A 23,111-nucleotide genomic window follows, 5' to 3' on the forward strand; every position below is an offset into this window, starting at 1 on the left:
TCTTCTTTCTCATGGTTTTCTAGATACTTGGGATGGGATAATGCTCTGTGAGACATGTTGTCTGCTAAGCATGACAAGCCTCTGCCTGCCAAACTGAATTATTTAGTTGGCTCGTGTTTTCTTTCTTAAAGTAGAGTTATGAGTAAGATCAACTATTGCTTGTTTTATTGCTTGTTTTATCAGTAATTTGATAATTTCTAGCCCTGAATATGCAAACCATATAAGAAAAGAACAAGGATCTAACAAGGATTTACTGTGATATTGCATTACTATTATGTCAGGTACTGTGACACAAGAGTTACTTTTATTGTCTGTTTAGTCCTCACAATAATCATGTAAGGTAGTATAATTAGCTTCAGTTTTTACATGAGAAATAGACTCAGAACAATTAAGTAACTGTTCAAGATTACACAGTCAAGAAAATAGCAGCATATAGATTTAAGTTCAGACTTTTTTGCCAACAAGGCCTTTAAAGGCACCTAGTAAATCCTCAATAAATAAATGCATAATAAATGAATGAAGGAATTGTTGTAATCACACTATCATCGTAATGTTGATTTTTAAACAATCATAGAATTATGAAGTTGAGAAGGCCATAAGGTTATTACATAATCAGGTTTTTCGTTGTGTGTTTGCTTTACATATCTCTAACATATGGGGTTATACAGCCTTTCTTTACTTGACCATCTCTAGGGAAAAGATACATACCATCTCTTTACTCAGAGTGACTATAGAATAGTTTATTACTAGAAAGTTCTTTGAATTTCATTTCCATGAAATTTCTTCTTTTGAGCCTAGTTCTGCCCTCTGTTAACCATTCAGTCTTAATCCAATCCTTCTTCCATACATTATTCTTTCAAGTATTTGAAGATAACCTTACCTCTTTTATCTCTCAAGCTAAATATTCAAACATCTTCAGCTACTTCTCAATAATAACATAATAAATGTTTTTGAAATGAAAGAAACAATAAATAAATATAATATCCAGACTCCTCACTTTCTTATTCTCCCTTTTTAGAGTATAAGCCATCCGTGCTATATTTTAGGTACATATTAGGGCCATATTTCTGGAGGAAAATGAAATTATTTCCTTTGATGTACTCTTGTACCAAACAATTGTAACCCATATACAAAAATACTGTGTCTTATTTTCTGGCATAGAATAGTGCCCTCGTTTCTGACATCTCAGGTTTGCATCAGGGTCCGACAAGCTGGAGTTCAACACCAAGCCCGGTGCTTTTCTTCAGGGTTAAAGGCAAGACCTGGGCACTAGGGGATCAGCTCCAATTTAAGCAGGCTTAGTTTGTACTCTAATGTATGAAACTTGGGCTTACCTCAGCTAAAATGGAAGAAATAGCTGCTCAAAGCTAGTTTCTTTCACGCCCCACTGGCAAGGTAGTAATTGCACAAAGACCTTTTTATTATAAGTTGATTTTCTTGAGAAATGAATTCAGAAAAATCCTGTAAAGTGTTTATTTTTTGCTTGCCCTTTATTAACCCACATCTTAGGGCTTTCCCTAGAGAAAAACTGTTGGAAAATGAAACCTCTTAGACCCACACAGAAGCAGTTTTTGCACTGTGTCCCTGGCTATGAAGGGAATAGGGACAGGACAAGGCAAGTCAGTGCTAATTAAACAGGGTCATTAGCCAGTGTATGGAATTTTGCCTAAAGAGAAGATTTAGGAATTTAGACAGGGAAGGGTTTGGGGTTAGAAGAATTACTGGTAAAGGTTTGTATCTTAAATAAGATATAATGTAGCCTTTTTATACCAGTGAAAAGGCTAAATACCCTGTTTGAACTTAAAGATAATTTTTTGGGCATATCTTAGTTTTGGTCTTTAAATAAGAAAAGTCCTGTATTCAACCTATAAAACTGTGCCCTAAAGCCAGGACAAAACCTTCCTGTCATGCTGTCCTGGAATTTGGGCAGCATACGTAGAGTAAAGAAGGGAGCTAGGAAATTAAAATGTAATTTTCACAAGCGTGATTCTGTCATAGCTCTTATTTTCTTTATATGGAATACAAATACTGATATAGAGTAAAGATTTTTCTATTTTGCATTTTTGTGCTCTTTGATACATTTACTGAGGTCAAATGAAATTTGATATAGTAGGATTTATTATGAAATGCTCTCTGAATACAACTCCATAATTACTGAGCTACATGGTAGTGCATAAAGCTGTAAAACTGTTTAGCCAGACAAGCAATTTATATGTTACATCAAGGTGTGTATGGCAAAGAATATTACTTTAATTGGGAGCCAAGATGTAGTAGCCTTAAATCTGAAGAGCTATATGTTTAACATAATGCTGTGAGGCTTTGAAATAAGATACCTAAACTGGGGAGATGCAGCTTTTAGAATATATAACAATTAGACATTATTTTCTGACCATGGATACTAAATACTGTTTTTGAAAGAAAGCACAGAATGCAAAGCAGGTGAAAGGGCAAAACCTCTCAACATTGTACAGTACTAGAAAAGAGGCAAACTTATTTCTTCTAGTTCTTTGTTTAAAAGAAAAAATAAAAGGGAAAAAAGTCAAGAGAAAGGAAAACCATTAACCACAGTTTGGTGGAAGCAGCGACGAGGCAAATTCACAATGAAGTTACGTCTTCGGTATGCTATTAGCATCTCAGAAAAGAGATTTGGTGGATTTTTACTGAATTTTCTCAGATTGCAGATTTGGAATGAAGTTAGAGGTGGGTGGCTGTGTGGGTACCAGCACACCACCAGTAGTGAAAAACAAATTCTTCTTGGCATACATTTGCTCCCTGTCTGATCATAGGCTCTCTTCTGTTTAGCAGGTTCAGGGTCACATGCCTCCGCTCATGATCCCAATTTTTCCACATGACCAGCGGACCCTGGCAGCAGCTGCTGCTGCCCAACAGGGATTCCTCTTCCCCCCTGGAATAACATACAAACCAGGTAAGTAGAGAGGGATTTAACATTCTTTTGGAAATGCTCAGATCTGCATGTTTTTGCTTAGTACTCCAACAAACACAGGAGCATGTGAGGGAACTATGAATAAAAATATCATAAAAGCTTATTTTAAAGTAAAATTAGAATTGGGAAGAGCGGGCATTGTAATAAACTAATTGGTTGCTAAAAACTTTTACTTTCTCTTCTTCCACTTGAATTTGTCTTGAATTCACAGATAAGATACTACTTTCCCTGGGGACTACAATGTTTTTGTCAGCTCTCTCTCATACTTTTGCTGTGAATAATTGTTTTTTGGTTAAAGATCCTTTTCTCCTTGTGAGAACTGTTATACTCTGGGAAAGTGATCACATACAGTATAAAATGTTATTGTTTGTTGTCAGACTTCTCTTAGAAAAATAGTTAAAACTAGACTGATTTAATTAGCTTACCACTAATAGGTAAAATTGTTTTTGATTTTCATCTAAATAATGAAGTATTCAGTATTTTTTCATTCATTTTTAAACCTCAAAAAACAGGTCATGTAACCTTGCAGTGAAATATGTTTTAAGATGATTTAGCAAATGTTATGATTTTTCTTTTTTCCTCTGAGTTTACTGGACTCCTGGGGAATTCAATTAGGTTCATAATGGTTTGAAGCTTCTTTCAGAACCTCCTTGTAAACAGGGCTTTAAATGTTTAAAGATATGTTGCCAAAGGAATCCAATGTAAGAAGATAGTCAAGTAAATAAAAGTCAACCTTAATTTCATTTGTGCATTCTTTGTAAGTGACCTCAGCTCAGAAGTAGTGACCTTGTTATACTCATTAATAATTTCTGTGTCAAGTTCTTTTTAACATATTAACCTGATTATATTAACCATCAAATCTGAGTACAACAAATCTGCGTGCAGCAGTTTCTTTGTGTATATGTTTTATAAAGTGAACAAAGGCATTTTAATATGCTTAAAGCAATAATAAAATATAAATCACTTTACTAAAATTCTGGAGAACCGAGCTTACTAAATAGCATAAAAACAAGCCTAGTGCATTTTAGCATCTGTTTTAATTGCTTGTTGCCATTGATTACTCTTTTGTATTTGATAGAGAACTTCCTTCTTTGTAAGAAAAGGTAGGATGTCTGTGGCAAAACACGAATGATTCAAGGAGTAGAGATGTTAATGAGATTGGCGAGTTTAAGGGCTGTCTGAAAATTCCTCACATATAAATGAATCAAACTCATTACCCAAAGGTTTTTGGATACCTGAGAGAAAATTATGTCATTCAAATTGTTAAAAATTCATTTTTCTGGAGCATGATTTTTAGAACAAGTTATACTTACCTATGAAATTGGCATATTTTTTTCAGAGAATATTTTTTTTTCAGTGCAGTGGTTCAGTCTTCCTGTGATCTCTATAAGTCATTCTAAACTATTTCTTCATTTCGACTTCCTTTGGAAGTAAACCAAGTTTACTGTTCTATTCTGAATTTGAGTTTGACACTCCTGTACCAGTCCCAGAAATATTTTAAATGAACTATATGTGGAAATTCTTTATTTGACTTCAGTGTTTTCAAAGTTAAATTTATGCACATTTCAAAATCAGGTATCCATCTTATTTTCTGTTAGCCGTAGACATCTTGTAACTATATTACTTGCCTAATTTTGTTGAAACAATACTGCCACTTTTCATGGAGGAAGATATTGTTATACATATAGTGATTTTAGACCATTTTTCAAAAGTCTTCTCAAACAGCATTAATGGGATTATAATATGTAACTGAGAAAAACAGAAATTGTGACAATATTGTGCAGAAATTAGTTACTTCCATTGAACAAAGGACAGCTTAGAGTTAGTGTCCTGGGGTAACAAAGCCGTATTTGATTATGTTGGTTAAACTCTGTTGGATAAGGCAGGACAATGGGTTTGGAGATGTAGGAAGAGTTTTAATTATAAGGAAGGTGGGTAAAAAAAAGTGTTTACTTTCGTGTGACTCCTAAATTATGTCAGACAATTTAATTAATCAGAACTCTAATTCTTTCAGTATTTTGGCTAACCTAGGCTTTATTACATATGAAAAATATGTAAAATTGATTAAAAGTATATGTTCTTATGCTATTAGTAGAGAAATTGCATCCTCAGGAGACTTAATCTATGCAGTGTTTTTATCGTTCACATGAATTAGGTGAAAAGACTGCTATTGGACTGGAAACTGGACAAGTACAATACAACTTATTTTTGCCCCAAACTGAGCTATGGTAACTTCACTTGAAATGTATATGAGGGCTGGGCGTGATGGCGCATGCCTGTAATCCCAGCACTTTGGGAAGCTGAGGGGTGCGAGGATCACTCGAGCCCAGGAGTTCAAGACCAGCCTGGACAACATAGTGAGCCCTTGTCTCTAAAAAGATTAAAAAGTTAGTGAAGAATGGTGGTGTGCACCTGTAGTCCTAGCTACTCAGGAGGCTGATGTGGGAAGATTGCTTGAGCCCGGTAGGTTGAGGCAGCAGTGAGCCATGATTCTGCCACAGCACTCCAGTCTTAGCGGCAGAGTAAGACCCTATCTCAAAATAAAATAAAATAAAATAAAAAGAAAAATGTATGTGAGACAACAATGACTAAAGTTTTGAAAGAAAATATTGAATTGGTGGCATAAATTTATATTCTGGTTCCCTAAACAACAGGATGAACAAGTGCTGCCTTGGTCTTTATAAATTAAAAAAAATAAATTTCCTTTTTTTTCCCCTTTCCATTTTCCCGTATCTGAAATGATTTCATGGTATTTCTGCCTTCAGCTGACTGAATAATTGTCTTGATTTCTAGAGAGCAAAGACTACCTTGGGGGGACGTTCACTGTTTGTTAAAGTTGACTGTTTCTGAATCCATGTGAAGACAGTGTAAGCAAATATATTTAGGGTTATAGGCCTTCACTCCCCACCCCGTGATTTGAAATGTACCTATGGGCATTTCAGAGTCCCAGCATGTAGTAAACACTAGGCAAGCTCTCCCACCTCAGTGGGTTGCTGAGGGGGCATGTTGCCCACAGGGATTGTTCAGCTCCAGGACTGCATCTTTCAGATTGTTCTCTCTAGAAATAGCTTTATTGAGTTTTAATCCCTATTTTTTTTTTATTTTTAGTATTTTACAGGTTCTATAATTAGAGACACATTTCTTGATAGGAACTCATCATCAGAGCCCAGAACATAAACCACAGACTTTTGGTTGCTTTGCTCTTTCACATTGTGATACAGAGAGGTGCAGCAATCAAGAGTAAGAGATACATTTGAGCACAAATGTTGGAGAAAATTAAAAGATAAAGCCTCTTTCACAGTTGCTGATGTGTATATCAGATCAAGATCAGCTTGCCTGAAAAGCAGAAATGATGAGTAGCCCCCTTCATACTTCAGACTTGACTTAGCTGACCCATTGCTTTATGTAGTTGGAATTTTTTATATGATTGCTGCTAGAAAGCACCCTTTAAGTTTCCTAAGAGGTCCTAGGAACAGGATGTCTGCCTGCTCCTGGGTCTTCCATTTACTCACTAGTTATAATATGATAATATATGATAATAATAACAGCTAAAGCTTACTGATTGGTTACTGTGCCAAATACTATGCTAAATATTTCACATCAATTATTTTGTTTCATCCTTACTTGAACATGTAATTTAATCTTGCTGAACCTCAAATTTTTGTCATCTAAGAAATGTGTCATGATTTGTTCACTACTCAATGTGGATGTGAAAATTAAATTTGGTAAAATATATAAAAGTTCTCTGAAAATGATAAAGCACTAAGATTGGGAGTAAAGTCTGATGGTGAAACTGAGTAAATTTAGCCCGTTAAACTACATCTTTATCCTTTGGAAATGCAGTCTAAAAGCTGAGTGTTAGACTGAGTCATAGTATCCCTCTGCTCAACGACCAAAAACAATTTTACAAGTATACCTAATACTTCTTTTTTATTGCAGTAAAATATATGTAATATAATATTTATTATTTTAGCCATTTGTAAGTATATAACTCAGTGGCATTAATATATTTTCAATATCATATAACCAACACCACAATCCATACCCAAAACTTTTTCATCATACCCAACAAAAATGCTGTAGCCATTAAATAACTCTCTCTATCCCTCTACCCTTAGTCTCTGGTAATCTCTATTCTATTATCTTTCTCTGTGAATTTCCCTATTGTAGGTACTTCATATAATTGGAATAATACAATATTTATCTATCTATATCTGGCTTATTTCGGTAAGCATAGCATTTCAAGGTCCATCCATATTGTAGCATATGTTAAAATATTTTATTGCTGAATAATATTCCATTGTGTATATATACCATATTTTGTTTATCTGTTCATCTGTTGATAGGCACTTAGTTTGTTTCTACCTTTTGGCTATTATGAATAATACTTCTATGAACATGGTTATAGAAATGTTTGTTAGAGTCCCCACTTTCAGTCCTTTCGGATATATACCTGTGAGTTGAATTAATGGATCACATGAAGTTCTATGGCTACTGTTTTCCACAGTAGCCATGCCATTTTATATTCCCACCAGAAATGTAAGGGGATTCCAATGTCTTCACATTCTTGCTAACACTTGTTATTTTCAATTAAATTTTTTTATTATTATCCCAGTAGGTGTGAAGTGGTATCTCATTGCGGTTTTGATTTACATTTGCTTAATGATTGATGATGCTAATCATCTTTTCATGTGCTTATTGGCCATTTGGATATCTCCTGTGGAAAACTGTCTATTTAAGTAGTTTGCCCATTTTTGAGTTGGGATTTTTGTTGTTGTTGAGTTTCAGTTCTTTGTGTACTGTGGATACTAATACCTTATCAGATACATGATTTGCAAATATTTTCTCCCATTCTGTAATTTGTCTTTTGGCATTCTTAATAGTATCTTTAATACACTAAAGTTCTTAATTTTGATAGAGTCCAATTTATCCATTTTTCCCATTGGTGCCTGTGGTTTTGATGTTATATCAATGAAATCATTGCCAAATTCAATGTCATAAAGATTTATCACTATGTTTTCTTCCAAGGGTTTTATTTTTTTAGCTTCTAAGTTTATGTCTTTGATCCATGTCTTTGATCCATTTGAGTTCACTTTTGTATATTGTGTAAGGTGGAACCTTTTTCTGTTGTTTTACATCTTTTGCACGTGGATGTCCAATTTTCCCCACACCATTTGTTGATAAGACTATCCCTTCCCCCGTTCAATGGTTTTTGCACCTTTGTCAAAAATCAATTGACTATATATGTAAAGGTTTTAATTTTGAGCTTTCTATTATATTTCATTGGTAGATATATATATACACACACAGATATATATGCATATCTCTTTCTCTCTCTCTCCTTATGCCAGTACCATCCTGTTTTAATTGCCGTAACTTTGTGGTAAAATATGAACTGTGAGCTTTCCAACTTTCTTCTTCTTTTTCAAGATTGTTTTAGTTACGGGGACCTCTTGTAATTCCATATTAATTTGTGAATTGGCTTTTCCATTTCTGTGAAATAAGTTGTTGTAATTTTGATAGGGATTGCTTTGAATCTGCAGGTTGCTTTGGGTAGTATTGCCATCTTAACAGTGTTAAATCTTCCTACCCATGAGCACAGATGCTTTTCCATTTATTTATGTCATCTTTAATTTCTTTCAAAAATGTTTTATAGTTTTCAATGTACAAATCTTTCACCTCCTTGGTTAGATTTATCCCTAAGTGTTTAGTTCTTTTTAATACTTTTGTAAATGAAATTGTTTTCTTAATTTTCTTTTGGGTTGTTTGTTGCTGATGTTTAGAAACACAGCTGATATTTGTGTGTTAAGCTTATACTCTGCAACTTTGCTGAATTTATTAACTCTGGTAGCTTTCTCAGGGATTCTTTGGGATTTTCTATATATAGGATTGTGTCATTTGCAAATACAAATAGTTTTACCTCTCCCTTACCAATTTGGATACATTTTATTTCTTTTTCTTGTCTAACAGCAGTGGCTAGCACTTCCACTAAAGGTTGAATAGCAGCAGTGAAAGTGAGCATTATTGTCTTGTTCTGGATCTTAAGGGGAAAGCTTTCAGTCTTTCACCCTTGAATATGATGTTAGTTGTGGATGTTTGTTTGTTTGTTTGTTTGTTTAACAAGCAGGGTCTAGCTCTGTTGTCCAGGCTGGAATTAAGAGGTATGATCATAGTTCACTGAGGCTTTGAACTCCTGGGTTCAAGCAATCTTTCTACCTCAGCCTCCCAAGTAGCTGGGACTATAGGCACGTGCCACCACACTTGGCCAGCTGTAGGCTTTTTATAAATAGGTTTCATCATGCCAAGGTCTTTTTCCTCTATTACTAGTTTTCTAAGAATTTTTATGATGGAATATTAGATTTTTGTCAGATGCCTATTCTGTGTCAATTGAGATGATCATGTTGGTTTTTTTCCCCTTTGTTCTGTTAATGTAATGCTTGACACTGATTTGATCCCTTGCATTCTTGGGATAAATTCCACTTTGCCTTGGTAAGTAATTCTTTTAATATGCCATTGGATTTGTTTTGCTAATACTTTGTTGAGGATTTTTATATCTATATTTATATGGGATAGTGGACTGTAACTTTCTTTTCCTGTGGTATCCTTATCTGGTTTTGGTATCAAGATAATGTTAGCCTTATAAAATGAATTAGAAGTGTTTCTTCCTCTTCATTTTTTTTTGTAAGAGTTTGATAAGGATTGGTATTAATTTTTCTTTAAACATTTGGCAGAATCCATTGGTAAAGCCATCTAGGTCAGGGCATTTCCTTATTGAGCAGTCTTTGATTATTGATTCACTGTCTGTACTTGTTATAGGTCTGTTGAGGTTTCCTATTGCTTCTTGAGTTGGGTAATTTGCATGTTTTAAGGAATTTGTCCATTGCTTCTAGGTGTTGAATTGGTTAATGTATAATTGTTATGACTGTGTAATTATTCAGGGCTTCTTTTTAATTTCTTTGTTTTAGTTAGCATTTATTGAGCACCATTTATTTTCCAAGATACTCCCCAACCTGTGTATGTGTGTGTGTGTAATCTCATTTAATTTTCATAACAACTCTTGGATATAAGTGGTAACAAATGGTATCATCTCTGTTTTATTAAAAGAAAATAAGAAATTGATACTCAAAAAAGCTAACTTTTCCAAGAGTTCCACATCTAGAAATAGTGGAGATAGAATTCAGACTGAAGTTCTCTGATATGATACTTCATACTCTTGGGGCCTTTGTCTCAAGAAAATCTGACCTTAAGAAAATCTGATCTTTTGCGGTGAATAAAATTTGTTTTTTACATGTGCTGCTATGCAAACGAAATCTTGTAAAGCCACTCATTTCTGTCTCTTCCAGAGTATTTCAAAGCAGAGATATGAACTGCTATTGTAATACTTGATTATTTAAATATAGATCTACTTAGAATCAAAGCATTACTGAGGTTCTTCAGAAAAGCACCCTAATTTTTAAATCAGAGTGTTGGGGTCCAGGAAGAAAATATGTTCAGCTGTGTAAGCTAACCTAGTTTTTTAAAGGTCAATAATTTTAACTGTATTCTCCTCTGTACATGGAGGCTATATCACTGATGAGCTGTCATGAAGGCATGAACTTTGAAGGTTTATTTTTTTATTTTTTATTTTTATTGTGTTATTTTTATTTTTTTTCATTTTTTTAATTTCAATAGTGGTGATTTCTGAGATTTTGGTGCACCCATCACCCAAGCAGTGTACACTGTACCCAATGTGTAGTCTGTTATACCTCGCCATCCCCCAGCCTTTCCCCCAATCCCCAAAGTTCAATGTATCATTCTTATGCCTTTGCATTCCTCATAGCTTAACTTTCACATGTGAGTGAGAATACGATGTTTGGTTTTCCATTTCTGAGTTACTATACTTAGAATAATAGTCTCCAATTCCATCCAGGTTTCTGTGAATGCCATTATTTCATTCCCTTTTATGGCTGAGTACTATTCCATGGTGTGTGTGTGTGTGTATATATATATATGTATATATATATATTCCATGGTGTGTGTGTGTGTGTGTGTATATATATATATATATAAAATATCCATGTGTTAATTGATGAGCATTTGGGCTACTTCCATATTTTTGCAATTGTAAAAATTTTGCTGCTATAAGCATGCATGTGCAAGTATCTTTTTCATGTAATGACTTCTTTTCCTCTGGGTAGATACCTAGTAGTGGGATTGCTGGATCAAACAGTAGGTCTACTTTTAGTTCTTTAAGGACTCTTCACTGTCTTTTTCATAGTGTTTGTACTAGTTTACATTCCCACCAACAGTGTAAAAGTGTTCCCTTTTCACCACATCCATGCCAATATCATTATTTATTGATTTTTTTTTAGTATGCCCATTCTTGTAGGAGTGAGGTGGTATTGCATTGTGGTTTTGATTTGCACTTCCCTGACAATTAGTGATGCTGAGCGTTTTTTAAAGTATGATCATTGGCCATTTGTTTATCTTCCTTTGAGAATTGTCTATTCATGTCCTTAACCCACTTTTTAATGGGATTTTTTTTTGTTTTTGTTTTGTTGTTTTTTTGTTTGTTTGTTTTTGCTGATTTGTTTGAGTTCTTTGTAGATTCTGGATATTAGTTCTTTGTTGGATATGTAGATTGTGAAGATTCTCTCCCACTCTGTCGGTTGTCTGTTAACTCTGCTGATTATTTCTTTTGTTATGCAGAAGCTTTTTAGTTTAATTAAGTCGCATCTATTTATCTTTGCTTTTGTTGCATTTGCTTTTGGGTTCTTGATCATGAATTCTTTGCCTACGTCAATGTCTAGAAGGGTTTTTTCCAATGTTATCTTCTAGAATCTTTATGATTTCAGGTCTTAGATTTAAGTATTTGATCCATCTTGAGCTGAATTTTTTATGAGGTGAGAGATGGGGATCCAGATTCATTCTTCTACATATGGCTTGCCAATTATCCCAGCATCATTTGTTGAATTGGGTGTCTTTCCCCATTTTATGTTTTTGTCTGCTTTGTTGAAGACCAGTTGGCTGTAAGTATTTGGCTTTATTTCTGGGTTCTCTATTCTGTTCCGTTGGTCTATGTGCCTATTTTCACACCAGTACCATGCTGTTTTGGTGACTATGGCCTTATAGTATAGTTTGCAGTCAGGTAATGTGATGCCTCCAGATTTGTTCTTTTTGCTTAATCTGTCTTTGGCTATGCAGGCTCGTTTTGGCTTCATATATATTTTAGGATTCCTTTTACTAGTTCTTTGAAGAATGATGGTGGTATTTTTATGGGAACCACATTGAATTTGTAGATTGCTTTTGGCAGTATAGTCATTTTTAAAATATTGATCCTACCCAACCATGAGCATGGAATGTTTCCATTTGTTTATATCATCTATGATTTCTTTCAGCAGTGTTTTGTAGTTTTCCTTGTAGAGTTCTTTCACATCTTTGGTTAGGTATATTCCTAAGTATTTTATTTTATTTTATTGCAGCTATTGTGAAAGGGGTTGAATTCTTGATTTGATTCTCAGCTTGGTCACTATTGGTGTATAGCAGAGCTACTAAGTTGTGTACATTAATTTTGTATCCTGAAACTTTGCTGAATTCATTTACCAGTTATAGGAGCTTTTTGGATGAGTCTTTAGGATTCCCTAGGTATACAGTCATATCATGAGCAAACAGCGACACTTTGACTTCCTCTTTACCGATTTGGAGCCCCTATTTTCTTTCTGTTGTCTGATTGCTCTTCCTAGGACTTCCAGTACTATGTTGAATGGAAGTGGTTAAAGTGGGCATCCTTGTCCTGTTCCAGTTCTTAGGGAGAATGCTTTCAACTCTTCCTCATTCACTATAATGTTCGCTGTGGGTTTGTTGTAGATGGCTTTTATTACTTTAAGGTATGTCCTTTCTATGCTAATTTTGCTAAGGGTTTTAATCACCAAGGGATGTTGGGATTTTGTTAAATGCTTTTTCTGCATCTGTTGAGATGATCTTGTGAGTTTTGTTTTTAATTCTGTTTATGTGGTGTATCATGTTTATTGATTTACATATGTTAAGCCATCCCTGCATCCCTAGTATGAAACTGAAGATTTTTAAAATCGATTTTATGTAATGGGGATGAATTTACATGAGTTCATTCACACTCACTTATTTAATTGCCATTGTGACAAATTCCACAGATTTTCAGATGATTGGTTAAGGGTTTGGATGCAACTGTGAAATAAGTGAAAAAAGTAAGGTTGAGCCTTGATTCTTAGCTTTCTTAAAGGTAGAAAAAACACTGCAGATGATCTTAGAAGAAATTCTGAGGTCAAGACTCTTTTCATCATTGATCTATTCTTTGATGAGTACAGAAGGAGAAATTTAGCAGGAGAAATGACAACATAGTGATCTCAGCAATATATATTATAATCCTTGCTAATTTTTTCATTTGTCCTCAGGACAAATTGAAACTTTTGTTTTATTTTTAGAATTCTAAATGTGTCACCTATTACCTGCTAACATTTACTGCAGTGTGGTTTCGCATAAAGACAAATTCAGATTTATGGCATTCCCTCGGAGTATAGAGGAATTGTAATATTTTGCTATACCAAATGCATGCATCCAGGCAAGATCTATGCTAAGTGGTATGTTCAAGTTTGCAACAGTGGTTGTGATTCAAATGTGTTCATATTATAACAAGAATGGCTGTAGCTCATAAAGGTGGGCTCTACAGTTGTTTGGCAATTTATTATCATTTATGTTGCTAGCACATAATAATTTTTGAGTTAGTTAGGGATGTGTAACGTATTTTTCTCCTGTTTTGGAGGCTGGGAAATGAGGTATGAGACTGAATTCCTACTTTGGGGCAGTTATTGAAGAATCTTTTGAGTCCAGTCTTCTAGTTCTGGGGTTTTTTTTTGTTTCTTTTATTGTTGTTTTTTTGTTTGTTTGTTTGTTTTTCCTCTCTCTACTCCTTCCAAACTTTCTAAATCATTTCTTCAATGTGTTAATGTCTGAAGTTACTATCTCAGGATACTGCAACTATCCAAGTCCTTTGTCTTTCTGAAGAATGAAAGTAAATTGACAGACTTTTACTCATGGGATTTTTGGCTATTTTTAAAAGGTAGACTTTATATCTGAATTATTCAAATTAAAAGTATTCTTGCAGGAGGTAGCCTGAATCTAATGGGTTGTAGGTTCTTAGTACAAACACCCCTTCTCCTGCCATTAAGTTTTACTAATTTTCTGCTTCATGTCAGTTTCTATGAAAATTTAAGAATTTATTTTCTCTCATTTAGGGACTCTTGCTGTTTTGATTCCAAAGGAATGCTGCCTATTCTGACAAGTGAAACTAATGTTAAGCAAATTTTCCATAAGTTTTAAATCCTACTTTGTCTTTGTTCTGTACTCTTAAGATAAAAGCCATCAGTTGAAATATTTACAAAGCTGGAAAACTGGATTTACAGAATGGACATTATTTTTCAAATTGGTTTTTGAAAGTTGTCTTCTTACACTAGAGGTAGCAAGGGCCAGATTACAGTAGGACATAAAGCCAACCAGTTTCAACAAGCTTCCCCTTCCATGTACAAATTTTAAAAGAATGGGTCCTCATGAAAGCATTTCAAATCCAGAGACAAATTTGAAAAAAATTGCTACAACATGTTGACTGATTCCTTGCCAAGTCAGGCACTGAGAACTTTTTCTTGATTGACTTACACAGAGAATTAGAGCAGCATAGGGGAAACATGTAACTTTGTTATTAAAAAAACTAAACTTTACAATACCCTTAAATCCCTCTCCCTCTTAAATTTTTCTTTTCTACTTGTAATCCCCCTCTTCTTCTGCCTCATCTTTTACCCCTCCTGCCTTTTCCTTGTTCTCTTTCTTCTAATCATTCTGTTATATACTCTGTTGCTCTAATGTATTCATTTTTACTTTTAATGTTGAAACAATGATATGTTATGGAGAAATAGCTTTCTAAAGATTATATTCAGATATACAGATTCAAAGAAGGATAAAAGTTAAAAATGTTTTTAAAATATGCCTGTCAGCAGTGGAAAGAAAGCTGTTTGTAGCCAGCAGGTGAGCTGGAAAGTACTATAGGGTGTGGTAGAGATAGTAATAAATTAACTGGCAAGCCAAAAACTGTAAAAAAAAAAAAAAAAAAAAAGCTATTTCATAGCATAGAAGCATGACAGCTATGAAAAAAGGTGTGCCCCAGGGAATTCTTTTAGAGTTTGATTTTTTTTAAATATGTTTGACATGAAAAATGTTTTAGTACAAATAAAGCAACTGGTATTAAACTTACAGGGAGGGTGGTTGTGGTTTAGAGTTAGTATGAATAATGCATGATATTTAAAGAAAGAACGGCTCTAAAATGTTCCAGGAGGCAGTCCATGTCAATGGTTAGAATGGTGATTTTTTTCCCCTATTTTTGAAGCATCATTAATTCAGCATCGTTTTGTGATTTTTTAAAACTTGTATCTACCAAAGAATTACTATTTGACTTAGATTAGGATATTCTTCCTTCAGATAATTTAGTTTAAATATCAAGAAGATCAGTAGAATTATTTAAGCATAAAGTGACAGTCATTTACTATAAAAAATAATTTGGCCTAGTTATCTTTTTTAAAAAGCCCATATAGTACTGCAAACCAAAATCAACCTCATGGAAGGAGAAAAACAAGATCAGATATTTTGAACATTACTCCGTAGGAGACCAGCACAATATAATGTTAGTGAATGCATTGTAGCAGCGCTCCATATGCAATCAGAAGCCAATTGTTACTGGACTGTGTACAAGCACACACTGTGCTCAATGGTCTGATGAGGTATTATGGATATGATGCAAAGAGACTGTGTAGATTAGAAGCTAACAATTTGTTAAAAGTGAAAGCAACTTAACATTTACATTGGGCCAGCTGAGTAGCATTTCATATGGCAAGCAGGATGAGTTCCCAGGAACCAGAGTCACCAGGAAAGCTCCAGGTGTTAGTGTCCATACCCCCTACCCCCCAAAAAAGTTTTCTTGCTTTCGAGTTGACTACCTTTATTACTGAGATTCTTTCTAGTCTGTCTATTCATTATTACATTCAGCTTTCAGTGTGGAAAGTTCATGCAAAACAGCATGATTATTATAAATGTCAAAAATGTGTGGAGGAACAGGCTATTAAAATATAGCCTAGAGATAGTACATAACACTGACTTTAAATAAGTAGCTGAAGCCAAAGTGATACTCCATTAAATCACTGATATTGTGAAATTTATCCACACGTACTAATTTTTATTTCAGTTAGCACCATCATGATATGTTCCTCCTTACTTTATTTTAGCTCTTCAGGTTACTGCACACAGTTCTTAGGTCACAGAAGGTACTTCCATGTCCTTTTTTAGGAATGATCTGGAGTTAGAAACACATTAAGATATGGCATTCATCTTTGCTGAACCATACTCAATCTTTACCAGGCATTTAGTACAGATATTCCATGTAAAATATGTGGTTATTTAACCAAAGCATCATCAAAATATGTCTGATAAGTGCTTAGTATGCATGATTCTTTACTAGGATCCACCAGTTCAGTACCAGAGGTTAATCCAGACAAACATGGTTTCTACACTTAGGGGGATACCAGACATTTCACAGAATACTGGAAGATAAGATTAGCTGTCCTCTTGGTCCTATCATATTGAAGAGGTTGTGTTTTTTAATTTTTAAACTTTTTTAATAAATAAAGTTTAGAATTATGAGCAGTCAATAGCTCAGAGCCCTTTTTGGACTCTAATACTCTGCCTTGCCTACCAAGCCAAAACTTTTTGTTGTTCTAATATAAAAGCCTCAATGTTTTCCCAGTGTATTGAGTGTCAGCCTGGCTTTAAGATATTTTTTTTTACTCTTAAAAAATGATGTATTACAAGATTCGTAATGGAGTGAACATGCTTGAATTGCACATTTAATTTTTTTAACATCACATTCATGTTTTGCCAGTTTGCCTACCAGCTATCTGTTAACAAAAAGTTCCAAGGCAGCACTGCAAGTCTGTGCCCAACTAAGCCTTTTGTTTCTGCAGATGTTTGGGCTTAGAGCAATGTTGTAAAGCTCAGGCAATCCAAGGACCATGTTTGTACTTGTCTGCCGCAATTCCCTGTGCATTGTCTAAACCTGTATGCATTGTTCTTTCCGACAGGTGATAACTACCCCGTACAGTTCATTCCATCAACAATGGCAGCTGCTGCTGCTTCTGGACTCAGCCCTTTACAGCTCCAGGTAAGTGCCAGAAGAAAAAAATGTGGGATATGAGCCAGTACTTAAGTGGAAAACTGCTAACCAGCTGTATGCTAAATAATGGCCTGAATGTTAAATAATTTTTTAAGCATAGCCCAGAAGGATTAACACCTTATGTGCTTACCATAATGCAAATAGAAGAGAAAACTGCCAGTTTCAATATTTTTAAAGGAAAAAAATCACATTATGACTTAATACTATGTATTCTCTATCAGATGAGTGAATAGTTTTACAATTTCAATGGCTAGTTGTTACTGCATACACGTTAGGTTTTTCCTTGTCAGTTTTTCATCTGTGTCTCCACTTATGTCCAGATTAGCTTTTACATATAAAAATTGAAACAAAAAATGATGTTGGATATTTTTTCCTTCTTGTAGCTCATAAAATAAGGGATTGTTATTCTCAAATTACATGATAATTATTTTGTAAATTGTGAATGCATTGCTCCTTAATATGTGTATCCTCATCCTTTCTAGGGTCAAAAGTCAGGGCATGGTGTCTTATAAATTTTGCATTGGTGTTTCTTATTTATAAAGCTAAACTTGGGGGGAAAGTGTTTTGGAAACTGATTGAAAAATCATTTACACCTTATCTTCTTCACAGTAAAGTGAGTTTGGAATAGGAATAGGTGGTCATTATACCCTTCTACTACTACCACTTGAATGGGAGGTTGACTTGGAATATGAATGTTTATTTGTATTAATAAAAACAAAAAGCTGAGATCATTAAAATAAGTCAAACATTCAGTATATGGATATTTAGAGAATATAAGATAATTACAACTTGATTTCAATATAGTAGAAAGTTTTATTAAAGATAGTTTTCATTTGTAAAATATACTGTAATTATTTTTGAGTTTTCTTAAATAATCTACAAAATAGCATCTGGTGAAGCATTTTTATTTTCGTGTTGCTAATCTCTATGTGACTTGAACATAAAAAGTGTACAACTATTGTCCCATGAAAAAACATCATTTTGAATGTTTCCAATTGGATCTGCAAATAAAGAATTTTTGCAACACTTTCAGAAATTTTGTCATGAGTCATGATCCAGGAAGTCATAAAGATGTAACCCATTAAGGGCTGTGTAGCAGAGCTAGAAATTTTGCCTAAGAGTATAGCAGCAACCTCACCTCTCTTGCAAACCTTCACCTTTCACACTACTAATACTGAAACATACTATAGTTGGTGCAAGTCTAAAAAGAACCCTCACTATTATAAACCTAATTTATTTCTTCTTTTCCTATAGCTGTGCTATTGAGTATCTTCTTGAGTCAGAGGCAGAAACAAGAAATCAGTGCCACTGTTTGATACTATAACCAAATTTCTGTAAAAGAAAGAAACTGAGTCTTAAGCTTTCTACTTTCTATTTTTTGATGTGGTCAATACCCTGGATTTAGAAACATGTATTCTGTTTCATGAGTTCTGACAGTATGTTTTGTCTTTTTTTTTTTTTTTTTTTTCTGAATATGCTACTAAACAGAAGGGTCATGTCTCCCACCCACAAATTAACCCAAGGCTAAAGGGCCTAAGTGACCGTTTTGGCAGGAATTTGGACACCTTTGAACATGGTGGTGGCCACTCTTACAACCACAAACAGATTGAGGTATGAATGCTTCCATTGGTGCTTCGTTGGGCTGGGGACTGGATTGTTCAGTCATACTCTAGGCTTTTTTTTTAAAAAAAAATGTGGCAAACACTCAACCTAAACACTAAACTTAATCTTTCCCTTTTTCTCATTCCTAAGGAGGCTCTTGTTTTGCTCGTTTTCTTTCAGAGAATAAAGCAAATCCCAAAGCAATGCCCCTGAATTAAGGTTGTTCTTTGCCATATCTATTCAGGCAAAAGCTTTACATTTTAAGTGTCTTCAAAACCATCTTTCTCTCCTCACTCTTTTATCTTTTCTTATGTATAGTGTTGTATAGTATTTTTTAAAAATACTTAAACATTAAAACATTATTTGACCATAGAATAACTCTGTAAATTTGATCAAATATAATTCTTCTTGTATAGATAAAACAGCTGAGGTTTGGAGAGGTCAAGTTATTTAACCAAGGCTATAAAATATTCATTGAGTCAAGGTTATCGCCCAGGATTTCTAATTCTACATACTCAGTTTTCTCAGAATGAAGTAGGGGTGGGTGCCTGGGCCTGGATGGTTGCTTTTTCCCAGACAAACTTCTGCAGTATTCTTTTCACATTTCACCTTCCAGTAGAGTCCTTTGTTGTTTTGTTGGGATATTCTTACCACTTGAGAGAAGATGGCTTATGAAAACCAAGACCTTTTCTTCTACAGGAACCCAGTCCTCCTCTCTTCAATTTCATGCTTAATTCCCTTTTCTGCATCACTGGGGTCCCTCACTGGGACTATCATATCGGAGAATTTCCAGCTACCTGTTGAATTTTTAAAAAGTGGATACAGTTTACCTCAAACTGAAACACACTTTAATTCTCTGGGTTAGATATAATAGAAAATTTTATATTCTAACCTAGGATGGGAAACTCAATCCAAAAATGAAAATAATTGCATCTAGCAAGATGTACATTTAGATTTTGATGGCCCTGCTGGTCTGTATAGCTCAAACACTGTGTAGTCAATAAAAGGTCCCTTTGACATTACCTTTTCTGCTGCTTGTGAATTTACCTTTTTGAAAAATGATAGGGAATGATTACTCCTAAGAAGAAGGAAGAGACAAGACCAAAGACCCCCTTGGAAGTAGCCTAAGGTAGAATTCCAGAGCTTGTTAACTGCCTCCCTCTTTTCTTTTGCTTTGACATAAGAGGTAGACAGGGGTTTCCACTCAGACATAATTAGACACAGACTATCAGAGTATCTCCTGTCTTCTATACAGACAAAAGAAATTTCTAAGGCTGTCTTTTGGCTGTAGAGTGAGTACCACATTTCTAGGCATTCTGACAATCTACTATGCCTAGGAGAGCTAAAAAGAGATGACTGGACATTAGGAACAAGTTTATATGTGTGATGACAATTAGCAAGCTTATCTACTTAGGACAGTGATCTTGAGAAGCTTTTAAATGCCTGGAAGAATGAGAAATCAGGTAGCCTTGGCTCAAACTGAAGACTTCCTGTCCTGCTGGACTTTTCTGTTTCCTCTCCTGGTGGACTTTTCTTTCTCTCCTGTTGGACTTTCCTGTTGGACTTTTTTGTTGGATTTTCTGTTGAGGTGTTGTGTTCTATCCCATCAATCTTCCCTTAGCCAGGTTTCTACCCAGTCTTTTCTTTTGCTTAATTTTTCACTTAGATCGGCTTCTTTCCCACCCCCCACTCCCAACCCCCACACCATCACCGATCCCTGATGTATCAAATCTGGCTTCTGTTGGGTTTCTGGAAACCATGATGTCATACATATGAGTGCCAGAGCTGTGTAGTGCCCTAGTGATGCTGATCTAGAAGCACAACATATGTCACGTGTCTGTCACTTTAATTAGGTTAAACAAGGAAACTATTAATTCAAGAGCCTTCATAGCTTTGCAGTTTAAATTTGGATGCTTTGATAGTTTCCTCAGTTTTTATTTACTCTTGCTGTGTTCTATTGCCTCCTATTTTTGCAGCTTTTTCCTGCATGTCAGGAAACCTTTGATCTATTTGCTTATGTGGACACTGGTTAGAAAAGATTAACCTTGTTTAAAAGGTGGGTTTCCCAAACTTTCCTAGTATGAGTGTAGCATGTTTATTGGGACTTCCCTGAATAGCATAGTAGACACCCATATCTAAGCTGCTAGATAGTAACATTTTAAATCTTGAGCAAGGGTAGAGGGATATTTTAATAATATATTGGTTTATTGCTATTAAAATCTGCTTTCTTTTCTAGCTAGGGTCTTCTCCCCTCCTTTGACAAGCTAAAATGTCACAGTTCTGTCAACAAACATGATCATGATAAAGTATTGCTACTTAGAAAACATTACAACAATATTAACTGGTTTTATTTCTAAACAGAGATTCTTAGGAGGAAAAGCTTTTAACACATATACACCCCCACCCCACTGCATGCGTTACTCAGAACTGGTGCTCTCTACTTCATGTTACAGTTAATTTGTCCTTCAAAGGTTGTCATTTCTAAAATTAATTAGGCTGGGTAAATCTTAACAACATTTGGTATATATTAAGTATACCCTGAAATTGTGTTACCAAGTAGAGACAAGTTATTTAAAATGGAAAGACTCTCCTTATATTAGCATATGCCATTACATTCTTTCTTTAAAATAAGGAAGATTCCGTAAAGATCATTTTTTAAAATACTACTGTGCTGTTCTAAGGCTTGGTTTTCTCTGCCTCAGGGGCACAATATTAGGAGAAAGAAGGCCAAAGAGTGCTATTTTTAGTTGAACAGTTCAGCAGATGCAGGCATGAATACTCAAGGTTGAGGGGTTTGAACCATTAATTGTGATAATGTATTTAACCCTGGGAACAATCAGAAACTGCAACTCTAAGGTTACAATGCTTTTGACCTTTAGAGAACAGAGGGCACTTGCTACAGTAAACAATATATTATGTTGCTGCTTATTCCAATTCTCTCACCCATATAAATTTCAGGACCAGTTGCCATTTGCTTTCTTCAGCTATGTTAGAATTGGTCCTTAAGTAAGTCAAAAAGAATGTTAAGGAAAGGGAACCAGTATAATGAGGCAGTCATGTAAATTTAGCCTTTAAATAGCAATGATGTTACATTGTTTCTGAAGAAATATTGTCGTGGGAACTAAGCTCTGGATGACTTTTTTTTTTTTTTTAATGAAAAAGGGGCTTCAGTGTATTTATTCATTTATATGGTTACTTTCAATATGATAGATCCTTAATTTTGTTTTGTTTTGTTTTGTTTTTAATGGGGAGTAGTGTTGCCTCATAGTTGTAGCTTACATTAAACAAAATCTGGTACCATATGCAAAGTGATCCACCTGCCTCATGCCTTCTTATTAAATGATGCATGCTTCTCTTTAGCAAATACAGCAGTTAAATATCACACAGCTTAAGAATTTCTAATTAAAATATCTCCATGTGTCAGCGTATTGGTAATGTATTATTTTAATCCATTTATTTTGTTTATGAAACAGTGACATATGTTTAGATTGTGAAATATATGAGCCTTAAAAATCACTTTATTGAAGAAAATTAATTCCTACAATACTGTCTCAGTAATGTGTTCACTCACCCAGTCAGTCACTGGCGGCACTGCCAGTCTTAATGTTGGGTAGACATCAAGACTTACCAGTTACATCCACATGACAGTCTTGGAAAGAAGCATCTCAGTTCTTTTTCTTAGCATCAGATAATAGGGTTATTCTTTTCTTACTATTTTTTTCTTATTAATTCAAATCTGCTCCCCTCAAAACACTTTTCTTGCCTTTTTAAAAAAATACAATGAAGGATGGGGCTGAGTATATGTATAAGGGATTGTGAAAGACCAATCAAAATTAAAACAAGCTAGTTACCTTTTCAAAGTTATAGACAGAGTAATTTGTTTGTCAGCAGGAAGATGTTTGGGTCAGCCCTGAGATAAAGTGACTGTCAGCAGTTATTCCTCCAAGACGAGTAATTTCTCTCAATGTATTACTGACAGATTGCTCACTTCTCTGAATCACCAGAGAAAACAAACTTAATATTGTTGCAGGCAGAGTTTCTGTCTTCATTAGCTTCAGAGAATGATTTTTATCTAGCATTCAAAGTTCACCAAGCTTTAGTTGGAACATATTTTAACATACTAGTTCTTATTACGATAGTATGTATAGTAGCCTGAATGAAAGAATTGTATATGAAAATTTAAAAATATCAATATAAATACATTTTCACTGTTATTTGATGAGTATTATGTGTAGTTTAGGGGAGATTTGAGGAAAGGAATATAGTTAGAGTCTTAAAGCACTAAGAAAACCTATCAACCATAGTTATTCTTAAATGAAACTACTGAAGTCTTGCCAA

General features: G+C 34.6%; 1 protein-coding gene across 1 annotated transcript in view; it reads left to right on the top strand.

The window, feature by feature from the left end:
• SOX6 (SRY-box 6) overlaps positions 1 to 23,111 on the top strand; it is a 417,034-nt gene that overhangs the window by 270,437 nt on the left and 123,486 nt on the right. Inside the window, 3 exon segments of the mRNA XM_025358428.1 lie at positions 2,806 to 2,926; positions 17,080 to 17,159; positions 18,660 to 18,782. Coding sequence (XP_025214213.1) covers positions 2,806 to 2,926; positions 17,080 to 17,159; positions 18,660 to 18,782 — 324 coding nt within the window.

This window comes from Theropithecus gelada, chromosome 14 (genome assembly GCF_003255815.1).
Source record: "Theropithecus gelada isolate Dixy chromosome 14, Tgel_1.0, whole genome shotgun sequence".
Taxonomy (NCBI): domain Eukaryota; kingdom Metazoa; phylum Chordata; class Mammalia; order Primates; family Cercopithecidae; genus Theropithecus; species Theropithecus gelada.